Here is a 16,476-nt window from a genome sequence, read left to right on the forward strand (position 1 = left end):
GTAGGAAAAGCAAGCCGAAGCCGAAGTCGAAGAGGGAGTGTCACACACTTGGTGCTACAATATATACTACAACAACTGGGTGATCAGCGAAAAAAATAGCACACTTCTTGGCGAAACTGACTAATCTAATAAACCTTGGCCCAAGTTTAACCCCAAGTCACGCGCTGAACAAGTGGGTTGTTACCTTGGTGACCATTCGCGCTCCGCGCATTAACCTTGTTATTATACACATCCCATTACGCAAATATTTACTGGCTCTGCGTTGCCTACGTAAAAATTGTTACCGTTCTGGTTGTGAATATTTCACCATTGCCGACGTGATAATGCGTTGCCTTCGTAATAATTACGCAAACTTATTTTCCATTGTTTACGTACTGGCTGTGAATATTTCAACTTTGCCGACTTGATAATGCGTTGCCTTTGTAATAATTACGCAAACTTATTTTCCGTTGTTTACGTACAGGTTGTGAATATTTCAACTTTGTCGACTTGAAATTGCGTTGCTTTCGTATAATTTGTATAATTTATAACTACACGACTTAGTCGAAACCGCGACTTACTGCCTCAGAGACGGACGGGGCCACTGAATAACTGTTGTTGATAATGATATTGTAAACAAACACGCACACACAAAACATTAAAACCAGAAAAGTCAAGTCAAGAAACAACATTTCAAATAATAATAATTATGGTTTGACATCTATATCATTTTGAAATAAACTAAATTTCATGTAAATAAAATCCATGCGTTACAATTTACTGTAATTTCAAACTCGGGGCAGCGTACTTTGAACGCAGAGTATTCGATCGCAAGAAAAAAACAAAAACAACGTCAGGTGCTTTTGAACTACGTGCGGTTGGCACAGTAACGGGCAATGACCTCAGCGGTCCACGCGCAATGAAATTCTAATCGAGCCAGCTCGCGTTATCATACGGTATCATAAAGTCAATAATTATTCATTCAAAATGCCTTACACACTCACGAGTACCATGGAACACGAACATGTAACAGAAAAATAACGTCTTTTGTTTAAAGAAGATTCTGTCAACCAAGAATACATGCACAAGGCAAGATTTATGAAACGAAACAGAAAATAATCATGTCATTGTCAGTGCAATGCAGACAAGACAGCCTGACCTGTTTTGATTAGTTCGCCCGTTTTTCGTTTGCTGGCCATTTTTTCTGGAGTGTGACACAAATGGTGAACATGATACTGCCAAATCAATCAAGAACCAGGATACGGCTTGGATACGCTGAAACTTTGTAAATTGTCCTCTTTTCAATTGTAAACTTTATTCCAGTGTAATAAAGGTATACCTACATGTACCATGAAAAATTGTATCGCATCACTTTGGAAATTGACGCTAAATACATGTACTAAATACTAAACAAGCGCACATATCGTATTCATTTACAGCATCGGATTTTAAAACAATGACTCATGGAATAACAAAGAAACTGTTAAGTACGTATTTCACACATTACCGAGGACCGCGGTTGTGACCGGTACAGCGGTAGAGGCCTCTAATTATAAGCAGTCCGCGGCTCTCCCCGGCGTTCTGCGGTACACCGCGGTAATGACCGCGGTGCACCGCCCGTTTGATTTCCTACTCTTCCCTTACATTCTTTGTATATCAAGAGAACCTAGATCTGTTTCTATATCACCACCAAGCAATAGAATCATTCTCGCATTGTACAAATAACATTTCTTAAAAGTATAGTATGGTTTATTGTTTAAAAAGTATTTACTGTACATACAGCAACATTTATTAAGAAACTGTAAATGCAGTAAAGCTATATTTTCAGGGAAAATAATAATTCAAAAACACAGTAACAATAATTGTCTTCTTAGTACAGTGATATTTATCAGTGATATTATTAAATTCAAATTACAATGTTTTATAAGACTGATATTACTGTGCTTGAATAATATGTCTCAAAGGGGCAGTATTGAAGATGAGCCACTATAGGGCAGTATTGAAGATGAGCCACTATAGGGCAGTATTGAAGATGAGCCACTAAAGGGTAAATAGATCAATATAGAAAGGAATATAAAATAACCCTGCTGCCTGTAAAAAAAAAAAAATCATAGTTAAAAATAAGTATAAGCAAAGATGGCTTAAAAAGAACATGTGGTACAGAATAGATATATGTAATATTTAAAATTAATTTGAGAATACTAAAATTCTAGATAGAAAAAAGAAATAAATTTAATTTTTGAACAGTGTAAGAGTTTGATTCATGTTCTACAGCATGAACTGTATCTATTAACACAAGACAATATGCAAGAATGATAAGCCTTCAGCGAGCACTCCTGAAATTTCAGATCATTGGTACCATGTTTTTGGATACATTCAATGACCTGATACATAAAAACCACATTTTTTATTGGTCAATCACTTGACCCTGTATGGCATTTGATGCACAATATCGCAAGCTCTATCATAAAATTGCGATTTTCATTTGATGCAACGAAACAAGTATTCACAGCAGACAGAAATTTGTTTGAGATGTTACTGGACTATATTTTTGTATTCAGTTTTTCATTTCAACCACCATCATCACTTAGTAAGCTATGATCGTGCATTGGGATACTGACTGTGCATAAATGCGCAGTGTAGTGCCACCAGAAGACCGATTGTTTGAGAATATTTTGCACCATTACACCATTTCAAATATTATATTAATTCACAGACAACAAAATAAAGATTTTCAATAACATACAAGTTTTCCCACAAATGATGATTGTATGGCAATTACAAGGCTTCGCCAGTTTTACTTTGGAAGAAGTTGAAAACAAATGACAGGAAAGGGCTACATGGCTAAATTTTTTTTTTTTCAATTTTAATCAAGCATGATTTTTTAATTTTTTTTTACAAATGTCTATTTCAGGCCAACAGAAACAAAACCAATAAATGTGTAGGTAAGCATTTTAACAATTGCACAATTAATATTGGATGAAAACGTCATTACCGATATAAATAATAATTCTGTTCAAACAATTAAAAATAAGATTTAATTTAGTCAGTTTTCATAATGAATTACATAATAACATGTACTTATATAATCCCTGAAAGGCCTTAATTTGGTTCTAAAATAGGCATTGTGAAATGTTGAAATTTAAAAAAATGTAATATGCATTATTTTTTTCTAATTTTGTTGATAACGAAAAGTATGTTCTAAAAGAAGTTTCAAATAAATACAAACACGAATACATTGCTTAGTGGTTAGTACCGGTAGCAAATGATCACGGCAGGCTGATCAAGGTATTAACACAATCCGGTCATTCTGTGTTTCGCAAGTGAATAACTTACTTGTTTTCGAAGTATTGCAATTGTTGATTATTATTCAGTAATGATTATAATAACGTACAAAAAGTAAATTCGTTGAATTTTTATGAATTGGAAGTAAAATTCAACTTAGTTTCAACGTAAACGAATGATTTCATGTAAATGCTCGATGCGATATCCGCCATGTTTTCATTACACGTGGCTCATTTAAACATGTTAATGACGGTTCAGTGACCTAGTGGTGAACGCAACGCGGTAGTAGAATTACCGATGTTGTAGCAAGATCTTTATGCTATGATTTTGACGGGGAAAACGGCATGATTTTTTTAAATAAAAAAATTAGTTGTTTTCAAAAGTAAACTGAGCATTTGAAGAATAATTTAACATTGTTAACAGAAACTTCATACTCTTGAATATAGGTGTCAATGACTACGGTAAAATATAAATTAGACTATTTTAAGCGTCAGGAGTGAATATCCAAAATATTAAAAAAAAAAAACTAAAAAAACTGCCGAAAAAACACCGGGCAATTTCATGGTCCGTTGCAGACTGTACTCGACCGACCATCCACACACGTGTTGTCACTGTACATCCGCCATGTTGAATCGCACGAGATCGGCAAAATCTTCATTACAACACAGTCATTGTGATTACAACAGTTTAATGCTTACAACATAACCAATACGAATATAATCATAGGCAACCTGCTATGATATAATGAACAAGTCATTGAAAATGACACAGTCCCCGTTAAGTTCTCTTTGTGCTCGTCATATTAAAGCGGAGGGGTTGTCGCGAGCATGTCCTTGAAACTTGAGTTCCAAGTGGCGTATACAACAGATTGTTTATTTACATCAAAACACGTGTTTCGTGTCATAGTAATATGGCCATAATAAAAACAGCCGTTATTCAGCCATCTTTGATCTGATTATGAAACACACTGATATGTATGATGTATGTGCCAAATACGAATGAAAATGGTACATAAATTGTGGAAATATAGTAGTAAGGCCAAAAAGTCAGATGGCTGTCAATCGGCCATCCTTGACCAGATTTTGAAATAAATTGTCATGGATATGCATCCTAACATGTATAAAGTACATGTATGTGCCAAATTTGAATGAAAACTGACAGAGCACGTCCAAGATACCGCATAAAAAAACAAAAACAAGATCAGTCGACCATCTTTGATCCATCATGGACATGTATCCTAACATGTATAATCTATGTACCAAGTTTGAATGACAACTGACAAAGCATGTCCAAAATACAACATTTTCAAAAAACAAGATGGCTGCCAGTCGGCCATTTTGCATCGAATCGCTAAACCACTGCATGTGCATATGCCCCACATAAGGTACTAGGCACATGCAAAGAATGAACGGAATCGGTCCACAGGATTCTGAAATATGACGTTGGATAGACTGACGCACGGACAGACGGACACACGGACAGTCGGACGGACAGACTCAGGAACTCACGGACGGTCGGGGACATGTATCCTAACATGTATGATCTATGTACTAAATTTGAATGAAAACTGACAAAGCATGTCCAAAACACGACATTTTCAAAAAACAAGATGGCTGCCAGTCGGCCATCTTTGATCCATTTGTGAAATAAATCATCATGGACATGTATCCTAACATGTATAATCTATGTACCAAGTTTGAATGAAAACTGACAAAGCATGTCCAAAATACAACATTTTCAAAAAACAAGATGGCTGCCAGTCGGCCATTTTGAATCGAATCGCTAAACCACTGCATGTGCATATGTCCCACATAAAGTACTAGGCACATGCAAAGAATGAACGGAATCGGTCCAAGGGACTCTGAGATATGACTCCGGACGGACGCACGGACGCATGGACACACGGACGCACGGACGGACGGACGGACGGACGGACGGACGGACGGAGACCGAATTATTAGTCCCCGTTCGGACACAGGGACATTCTTTCCCCCCCGAGTTGTGGATATTTCGGAAATCGCGACACAAGCAAAAGATCGGAAAACGATTTACATGAATTAATCGTTCGTGTACAATAATTTGACAGGATATACAATTTACAAACTAGTTTTGTAAATTGGAGACAATTGTTTGCTTTTTGGATTTTCACAAGAATATAGAGCTGGCAATCATCATAATATTCACATCCGTACGTCACGGTACGTACACCAATCCTACCTCAATACATTCAATTTTACTGAAACTGGAGAACTTACCTTTGCAAACACGTTCACGTTCTTGCCGCCTTCTTGAAATTCTTGAAATCAATGAGACCGCTGAGCCGAACAAAATACACGTATAAACAGTACTGTACGCAATGAAGAAATCACGTGCCCTAAAACAGTAGCGTTACTCACAGATCTAATCTACTGTAAAATACTTTATTTCAGCTGGAATTATCATTTGCTGAAAAGACTTTTTCTGGGTGTTTTGTATTGAATTTATTTTTCATTGATTTTTGACAAGTTGAATGTAAAATATAAGAAAACTGGTATATTCGCTGGATTTTATTTTAAATGAAACATTCCTTCAGCAAAAAAAAGTTGCAAGCAAAAATAAAGTATTTTACAGTAATTAATTTATTCTGAGCATGCGCAGTCGTTCAGCCAATGTTCCCGGGAGAGGTAATTTTTAATGAAAATCATGAAAAAGACCCACTTGAGATTTTCAGATCTGGAAAAAAAATTGTGTGCCTACTAAACATATTTTTGTTAATCAATCTGCCAAGTTTCACTGATATCTGCTGCAGAATTTCTGAGAAAATGTTGGACACGGAAAATGGACAAAACCGTAATTATAAAGTCCCCTTTTCAGGCTGCGTCTGAACGGGGACTAAAAATGCCTAAAATGCGCTAATCAATATGCTGATTAGGTTATTAATATGCATTGATTTTTAAGTCAAAACTAATCAGGTCTGTGAATTGTCATGGAACATCTATATGTACCAAGTGGAAATGTAAAGATTAGTACTTGAAACATCAGCAGAAAAGCTGAAAATTTACTAATTATACAAATTAGATAACTAATATGCATGAATATTAATCCAATAGTTATCAGGTCTGTGCATTGTCTTATGACATCTATGTTCCAGTTTTCATTGTAATATGATGATTATTACTTGAGACATCAGTGGAAAAGCCTAAAATTGACTAATCATTATGCAAATAAGGTAATTATTATGCTCAGATTTATACCCAAAACTAATCAGGTCTGTGAACAGTCATAGAGCATCTATGTACCAAGTTTCATTGAAATGTAATGATTAGTACTTGAAATTTCACTGGAAAAGCCGAAAATTTACTAATTATTAACATTTAAAAATTAGTTTTTAAAAAATCATTGAGTTCACGAATTATCAGAAACCACAAATGAATAGTTTTTACATTACCAAGTGTAGAAAAAATTATGAGAAAGCATGTCTAGTCTGTGTTGACATTGAGAATGGCATGAAAAATAGTTACAACCAATGTGGAGAAAAAAGTGCCAAAACATAGCCATGGGAGATGTTTTGGTGGTCTCCCAAAACATTGCCCAAATGGGTTTATACATTTTTATGAGTATAGTGATTTGTATAAAGAAGCCACCTTTTGACAGATTACCATAGATCATTGCATTGCATATCAATACCACCTGACTGAATGCAGTTTTAGAGCATATGGAATTTCTGGGCCATGAATCATGAAATTACATTGACTTTGTTTTAAAAATGCCCAGAATGCTTGTTTTGTGAAAATTTACATTCTGACAATTTGTCAACCATGTATGTATGAATTAATGCCGGATTCTGCTGTAAATTGGCCCATCGAAAACATCACCCTTGATTTCATGGCTGTTCAAAACTTCATAAAATTATCATCAAATATTTTTTTTTACTTTATTTTCATTGAAAAATACACCTATGCCGACAGTTGGACCACCCAAGACGATAGAAAACACTGCAGAAGCTAATCTATAATTTGATACATTTTTTTTTTGATGAATTAAAAAGTGGATCGCCTAAAATTTCATTACAATGTCATCCAGTATCACTCAGTGTCATCTTTCTTCAACAAAAAAATCATATTAACTAACCTGGTATATTCGAAAAGAAGTTTCAAAAAGATAGTTGAACTCTGGTGACTTTTCGCTTTGTTGTATAATATTATTTCCTTTTTATCATAGTTTGGTATGAATATGCATTGTCATAATAAGTTTTAGGATTGAAACAGCAGTAGGAAAGCAGTCTACCGAATGTCCTTGATTTATGTAAATATCTTACAAAACATTGGGGCCTAATTTGTTTAAATATTTTAAGGGACATAAATGCAAAACTGAAACTGTGAAAAAAGATTGTCACTAGGGTTGCTGTCTTATTTCAAAACACTTCTTTAGGTACCTTGCTACAGGGAGTGTTAGACCACTGTTGTTTAGCAAGGCTATGAATTGTGTCTTTGGTGGAAAAGTTTTGGATTTTGGTTTTTGCCATTTCAAATAAGACATTTCTTCCGGGGGTATATCTTTTGCATGACAGGTGATACTCATCTTCTACTTCATTTTGATCACAAAGATTGCATAATCTATTAGCAAGGAGTATTCCTTTGTGTCTGCCAGTCTCAATTTTCAAGTTATGGTCACTGAGGTGGAATTTAGTTGAATTTTCGCGCATCTCAATATTTTGCAGGATAACAAGGTAGGTTTCAAAAGCATAATTGGGTTTTAATTCTCTGTATGTTCTTAATTTTTTTTTTTTATTTTTTTTTTCAAATAGCAAACCAATCACTACCCGAGTCGGCCTGGCTGGGGAAACTTTCCAGCCAATCAGTTATGGTACAATGGTGACTCATTGAGCGAAATTGTTGCAATGACAATACTTTTCTCGATTTGCGTGCCGCCGTGTGTCGATAAAAATGCACAGTTTGTCTAGTGTGACCTTCGTGGCTGGCGAAAAGCAAGATACCGTATAACCTTTTAAATGGACGTCAAAGAGGAGTGAAAAGGCCTTAATTTGATTCTATAATGGGCGCCACGAAATGTTAGAAAATTACCGTCAATCAAAAAACCTGTTCACATGACAAAAAAACAAAAAAATACTAATTTAATTTAATATGCATTACTTCTTTTACTTTTGTTGGTAACGCAAATTATTTTTAGAAGTTTCAAATAAAAACAAAGACATTGCTTAGAAATGATTACGGTATGGTAGCGCAATCCGGTCATGCTGTATTTCACAAGTGAATAACTTACTTGTTTTCAAAGTGTTGCAATTGTTGATTAGTACTTATTAGTGATTGTTGCGAGGTGGTTGCTCTCTTCTCCCATGAGGTGAGTTTCCCCAAGACCTGAAGTCGTCACTAAGTTGTGACCTGGCCACTAGCCGAACACATGCCCGTTCTCCCGGTCGCAGAGGTAAGCGTCAAACATGCTTCCCTCACTGCCGGGGTGGACGACCGCACGAGAAGGATGGTTACTTCTTTCCTGAGGGCACGCCGCTCTTCCCTTCTGCGTAAGGGTATGAGTACTTGCCTCCTGGCTGATTCTGGCTAGAAGACGTCACCTTAGGGCATTGTGTTTTCTGTGCTTGGGGCGCCCTCTGTTTAGCGGATTCGACCTAAACCATCTGGTTCGTTGTACTCCGAAGCTCCTGGACTGCACCAGCCATCTCACCATCAAAGAGGGTGGAAGATGTCACGTCTGCGTAACTGAGACTTGACTCAGTTCGCCGGCGAAAACACGCGCGTATAAGACCGCGTCTTGTTTCCCCGGCCAGGAGAGCCAGGTGACATTGCTGTGCGGTGGCCCACCAGTAAATGTGTCGCCTGGTCTAGGAGGCTGTTGCGTTCTGCCTCCGAGGTCTCAGAGTCCTGGGCGTGAACAATAATGCGCTCCAGCAACTCTGTCATCTCAGGCTGAGCTGGCGAGAACGTCCATGGAACGCGGCCGCTCGGTGTGCCAAACAGGAAGTCGTGGTACCAGGGTCTGGGGGAGGAGCCTTGGGATCCGGTTGGGGGAGTTTGGTCTCATCCCACACTTTGGGGTCTGATCTCGAAACCACACGACCGGGTAGCGTTTGGTCCAGCGGAAAGCGTTTGCATAAGATTTACCCCACTTGGGGGCCTTAGGCGTTACCTCCTCTGCGGCTGACCAACGTCCGCCCATCAACACCATCTGCACGCCCTGCGCCCCACTCGGCTGGGCCAGGGGAGACATGCAGACGGGGTTGCTTTGGATCCCGATGCCTGTGATCCCATAAGCGTTGAAGCAACAATAAGTGGTTGCCTTAAGATCGAGGGTGGCGGTATATACATCGTGTCACTAGGATAGATGATCACCCTAACGACGTGGCTCACCCAGTCGTTATGGATGGAAGACTCTGAGGGACCGCCCGAGGTATCGGCTGTATCTGACGTGGATGAACTGCCTCCTTTCAACTTAAATATGTGAGCGAGAGCGGGTTCGACTGTGCTTCTCATGACAGGGTTGGTTCCCTCTGGGGATGCCCGTGGGTTGGCAAGAAGGGAGTCAAACCCACAGTGGAGCCTGGACTCAAAGGTAAGTTCCTAAGTCCGGTACCGCGTGACAAACCCTGGCTGGCTGAGAGTAGGGGGAGGCGCAACATGTGCCCTGACGCGAGAGCCCTGCCCCGAAATCGGAGGCTTAGCTGCCAGCATCCCTGTTCGCATTTAGTGCCCGAGGTCCCAGAGGAGACCTGGTGCAACAAGCCTGAGCCTCAGCCTCGCCTCACTCAAATCAGCGGGAGAGTCGTGGTTGGGAACAGGGGTTCCCCGGAAGAGACATGTTTTGAATGCGAGCGATGCTTTCTGTGTTTCTTCCTGTTTGCCGGTCGAGGGGCCGCAGTGGAGACAGCTCGCTCCGACTGCATCTACCCGGCCTGCCAGGGATGCAATTTGTGGGTTCCATGCTGGTAAATTCTGATTATAACCACTGCACAAAACCGGCGGCGAGTCTCTGTTGCTGTCATTATTGTCATAAAAATGAACACGACATGCATGAGGGAAGCGAAATACAGTTGGAAAAGGTGACACAAAGAAAACCAACAAGGTGGTTAAATTGTGTCGCCGGGTTTTATTTTCTTAGTTGTAAAAAATTATACACACAAAGGGGAAAAACGACACAGGGTAAAAATAATAAGAAAAACTTATCCTACCCACAGTGTCATCTGCCGCGCCAGTGGCAGCAACCCAAGCCAGAAACCTGGACAGGAAAAGGCAGGTCTTCCAGGCAGAGCCGCTAGACTTCATCCTCGTCAGTACGGAGATAAAGAAAGAGTGAATTACAGGGTAAGATGGTGTCGCCACATTACATGGTTCGTGACATAAGGGAGAAGAATCTTGGGTTCATGGGGCTTCCCCTGACCTAGATTTTATCACTCAGTCATTGGCAGAATCGCTGATTAATGCCTACAGTTCAAAATAGTCATTTTCCCTGACCGGAGTCTATGGTGGGTAATTGAACATATTAAATTGTACCGGGAAGGAATTTTTCGGTACGTTTATTTGGGACATGAGACTAGTACATATATGTATAATATCAAAGCAATTGGTTTTAACAAGAAGTTTTTACCAAATTGAAGAATTGAAGATATCATCATGAAATGAACAAATCTAAGAGAGGTCTACCCAAGGTACATATACACCAAGTATCAAAGCATTCAGATTTGTAGTTTTCAAGGAGAAGTCGAACAAGACATGAATGTCACAGTCCACGTTATTTGATTATAAAGTATTACATCTGCAAACAGGTGAATGAATAACTACTCTATGTGGGTACAACTCATCATAAAGTGATTTCCCATAATCTAGTTGTGTACTAACAACTAAAAACTTCCACTGAACAATGTTCAGAATCTCAGAGTACACAAGTGCAACAAAACTATTTGTCATACATGTATACTTGCTCAAGAAACTGCATTCATTAATCTGAGTGAACCTTGATGTACATGACGTCTTTGTTAATTCAGGTCTTAGTATATTACCAGGACCTGGGTTTGTTTCAAAATCACCACTGGGCATCGAAATCATTTTTATGTTGTCAAATACAATTTGTTATTAACACAGTGAGGTTTATTATTTAAAATGTATTCATTGTACATAGAACAACATCTGTTAATTGTTAAACAATTGTAGAAGCTGTGTACATGTAATTTGAGGAGTGTGGTCATTATTGCCAAAAGCACATCTATTCATTTCAAGGTGTGATCCTACCACACATGAACTAAATTGGCACAATGGTAGCTGGGATAAGAGCAAATAACTGCATTGATCTAATTTGCATATTTTTGTTCTATGTCTATTTCTTACGCTACGTACCAGCCAATACCCCCCACCCCCCACACACACACACACACACACGGCTCATATGGACTGCGTTCAGTTGATTATAGTTCCTGGGCTCTCTGGAATAAGAGAAAATAACTGCATTGATCTAATTCGCATATTTTTGGGAGGGTGTGGTCATTATTGGCAAAAGCACATCTACTCGTGCCAAGGTGTTATCATACCAAATATGAACAAGTCATTGTCATATTTGAGTGACATATACATTCAAAGCAGATCATGACCAAAATCTCAGACCACTTTTAGTGGTCTGATCCGAAATGCACCTGCATATGTACAACACATTGTATGATGTGTGTGAAGTGTGGTCTTGATCGGTTCAGGCATGCCTGAGATATGGATGCTGAACTGTATTCAGTTAAAACCCGATTTGGAAAACAAAACAACGTGATTCAAGGTACCATAATCAGAAGTGTGAACTATATTCACCCATGGTGAATATGTGCAATTTTGACGAATTTTTGACCTTAAAAGGACTGGCCCAAATGCACAAGCATATGTATGATATAATGTATGATGTGTATGTAAAGTTTGAACTTGATCTGTCCAGGCATGTCCGAGATATGGATCGAAAACTAAATTCTTTAAAACAAAATGGCTGCCAGTCGGCCATTTTGAACTTGATCCGAAGAAAAATTGGTGTGCATCAAGCTCATATTATGTTTAATATATGCACTAAATCTGAACAAAATCCATCCATGCATAACTGAGATCCGGTTCCGGAATTGTGAAAATACGTGATTTTAATGCATTATCGGCCTTAAAATGGCCATCATTCAGCTATTGTTAAGCGGATCATGAAACAAATGCACATATCTATTTGTGACATGATGTACCATGTGTGTGTGAAGTTTGAACTTGATCAATCCAGGCATGTCTCGGATACGGATCCAGAACTGAATTCTTTAAAACAAAATGGCCGCCAGTCGGCCATTTCTAGCTTGATCCGAAAAAAAAATGACGTGCATCAAGGTCCTATTATGTTTAACGTATGTACCAAATTTGAACAAAATCCGTCCATGCATAACTGAGATCCAGGTTCGGAATGGTGAAAATGTGCGATTTTGATGCATTTTCGGCCTTAAAATGGCCGCTATTCGGCTATCGTTAATCGGATCATGAAAAAAATGCATGTGCATATGTCCCATATAAAGTGTGATGTATGAGTGAAGTTTGAACTTAATCGGTCCATGCATGTTTGAGATACAGGTGATCACGGACGCACGGACGCACACAGGGCAAAACATAAGTCCCCGTTTTCGGACTACGTCCGAACGGGGACTAATAAAATCAACATGGTGGTGGTAGAGATAGCAGCAACTAACTGCATTGATCTAATTTGCATATTTTTGGAAGAGCATGGTCATTACTGTCAGAAGCACATCTACTCGTGTCAAGGTGTAATCCTACCAAATATGCATGTATGTAAGGGGGTCTAAAATCTAACTCTGCGACGCGATTGTGCGACTCGCCGAATGTTGATTATTGCACTCTGCGACAGGATCGCCGTGTCACTCTGCGAAGAGCATGATTCCTATTGGTTGGTTGGTCGAACAGCGCGAATCCCAATGGTCGATGTCCACCGCAGGCCTTATAAAAAATTAAGTTTTAAATGGTAAAAAAGGTACAGTAAAAAAAGTGTATAAACAATATTTACCGTTCGGTGATCGGCAAGCACATGGAAGACAAATTGTGGGACCAAGCAAATGTCACATGGTTTACGGTTTTTAGACACATCACACCACTGGCTAGAAAAATTAAATAGTGTAATGTGCACGTTGGTTTTGACACAGTCCCTCAACACTGGGGACTGTGGTTTTGACTGCCTATTTAATACGGTGTTACGTTATCGCCATCTTGGAGTTGTAAGGCTTCGTCCCGACGACTATGCTCATTAGCATAGGCGGCACCTTCAAAGCGAGTGGAACGCGAAGTACTTTTCACGCGTTCTGCAACGAATGTTGTACGTCTTCTTTGACTTTGTTGAGTGCATCAAGGAAAATAATTTGCATGCAGTGAAAAAAAAAATCATTCACGACGTGCAACGTTTGCCATGACAGCTATACTACCGGTTATACTCTGTTGTTGACGATTCTGATAGAACGGGTGACAAGCTTCCTGTCGCAAACAATGCATATTTATCTAACGTCCATTGTCAGCATTGTTACAGTCAAGACTTCGTCTGAGAAATCCTTTCATTTTCTAAGTTTATATTCTATTTTAATAACACCAACTTACTATAACGCATGTTCTGAGGCTCTGAGTTCTGAAAAGTATACACTACCGATTGAATAAATTTGGTAAAACTTGTAAATCTGAAATCAGGAATTCATGAATCTGAATCTGAATTTAACAGAATCAATTATTCTGAGCATGCTCAGTTGCTCTGTCAGTGTAGTGGAGAGAGGTAATTTTGGATGAAAATCTTGAAAAAGTCCCACTTAGGATTTTCAGATTTGGAAAAAATGTAACACATACTTGTTAATCAATCTGCCAAGTTTCATTGACATCTGCTGCAGAGTCCCTGAGAAAATGTGATAGATAACTTGCAGCAACTTCAAAATGAGACAGAAAGTAAATCTAATACTCCCCTTTCAGGCTTCGCCTGAACAGGGACTGAAAAGTAAAAAGTTGATATGGACGACGATGGACAATCACTCATATGATAAGCTCCGCTTGACAAAGTTTTTAAAAACCAAAAATGCAGTTTAACAGCCTCGGGCCAATTTACGGCAGGATCCGGCACTATTAGTCAATAATTTATAATAAAAGAATTAATTTTTAAAAAAAAATTAAAAAAAAGTATGCATAAATAAAGCTACAATGACATAATACTGAAAATAAACTTGCTTTGTTTTGGAACAAACTTTTAAACAAAGTAAAGAAAACAAAAGGAATAATAAATGGAGCAAACTGAGGATGATACCAACCTGCCAAAGATTTCTGTGATTTAGAAAAACCATAACTGGAAAACATCCACATTCCCGACTGTAACCACTCCTCCATGTCTTTTTTCACAGTCTCCCTGCAGATTATAATTGTACTGTTAATATAAGTACATGTAGTCTATTAGAAATGTACTGTTAATATGAGTACATGTAAGGTAATGTATGTAGTCTATAAAAACTGTACTGTTATTATGAGTACACAGCTACAACACAAAGAACTGTACTTACAGAATTTGCTGTCTATCAACTGATGGTGCATGCTGGGAGGTAGATGATGATTGGTCAAGAGGTGAGTAGCGGTTCTGCATTGACGGAACAAAGCCAACTTTCCTTCTTCCACCGCCATCGTCATGACGCTGATCTGACCACTGTTGGTTAGACGAACCACGGTAACCCCGGCCACTACCATGGGACCATTGCTGCTGGCCATAACCTGCAAATAGAATAATAATAATCTTTATTGAAACCATATCTCAGAGTGGGATCTTAGTTGAAAATACAATAAAGTAACACAAAACAATAGCAAACAAAAAAACACAAAACAATCACAGACATTTGAATAGAGAAAAGAAGAAAAAAAAAATTAAATTATTTGGTGGTTGGTTGAGGCATCTAGCATTTTTTCTTGTTGTAATTTGAAACAAGTGTGGATGAATTTTCTTAGCTCAATGATTGTTATGTCATCATCTGTCCTCAAGTTGCTTTTATTGTATTTAATATTCTTGATCATGATTTCTTGTTCCTCCTTGTATAGATTACAATTGAGAAGAAAATGTTTTTGTTCTCAATTTCCTGTTTGTAACAAACTGGGCAAATTTGGTCCTCCGCTAAAAGGTTATGTATACATGTATATCTGCCTCTTTTGATTTGGAGGGTATGAGCACTTATTCTGAGTTTTGTCATAGCTGCTCTATGATTTGGAGGGTATGAGCACTTATTCTGAGTTTTGTCATAGCAGCTCTATGATTTGGAGGGTATGAGCACTTATTCTGAGTTTTGTCATAGCAGCTCTATGATTTGGAGGGTATGAGCACTTATTCTGAGTTTTGTCATAGCAGCTCTATGATTTGGAGGGTATGAGCACTTATTCTGAGTTTTGTCATAGCAGCTCTATGATTTGGAGGGTATGAGCACTTATTCTGAGTTTTGTCATACATTTTTTGTAGCAGCTCTATGATTTGGAGGGTCTGGTACTCAGTTGTCTTTTCTTTTTTTATCAAGATGTATTCCAAGATTGCAAGCTTCATGTACTAGCGAATTTGGGTTAGAATTATTTATTTTGATCCAATATTTGATCATATATTTTAAGCTTGTTGCTAGGAGTGGATATCTTCCAAACTCTAGTAGGCTTGCCAAAATACTTGCTTTGCTATTTACTTTTAGAAGGTATTTGCAGAAATGTATTTGTACTTTTTTCATTGGTGTAGACAGATTTGCCATAAGATGCGATTTGTTGATGTTCTCGCTCGTCCAAATTTCACTGCAGTAAAGCATAATTGGTTTTACAATTGTATCGAACATTTTTAAGTATGTTTTGATTGGAATTAGTTTTTCTGAGAATAGCATTTGTTTCATTTTGAAACATGCCTTCATTGTTCTAGCCCTGAGGTCTTCTTGTGCTCTGGTGAATTTACCTGATTTGTGTAGTTTTTTGTATTTTCAAGTTCCTTCCAATCAACATAGAATTTCAATTTGTCCTGTCCTGTATATGATTGGGATAACACTACAAGGTCGTTTGCATATAGCAGACTTGTGTTTAAGAGACTTGGTGGGTCATTACGAGCCAAGTCTAATGATGTTTTAATGTCATTTACATAGATATTGAAAAGAAGTGGGCTGAGTCCATCCCCTTGTCTAATTCCTCTATTAATTGTGAAGCTGTCTGTTACACC

The 16,476-nt window shown here is 38.2% G+C and overlaps 1 protein-coding gene across 1 annotated transcript in view; it reads right to left on the reverse strand.

The window, feature by feature from the left end:
* Window positions 1-16,476, reverse strand: part of LOC100376317 (uncharacterized) — a 32,037-nt gene that overhangs the window by 14,257 nt on the left and 1,304 nt on the right. Inside the window, exons 2-3 of the mRNA XM_006816204.3 lie at window positions 14,813-15,017; window positions 14,567-14,661 (exon numbers count right to left, since the gene is read on the reverse strand). Coding sequence (XP_006816267.3) covers window positions 14,567-14,661; window positions 14,813-15,017 — 300 coding nt within the window. The remainder of the gene's footprint in view (window positions 1-14,566; window positions 14,662-14,812; window positions 15,018-16,476) is intronic.

This window comes from Saccoglossus kowalevskii, chromosome 15 (assembly GCF_978046115.1).
Source record: "Saccoglossus kowalevskii chromosome 15, keSacKowa6.1, whole genome shotgun sequence".
Lineage (NCBI taxonomy): Eukaryota > Metazoa > Hemichordata > Enteropneusta > Harrimaniidae > Saccoglossus > Saccoglossus kowalevskii.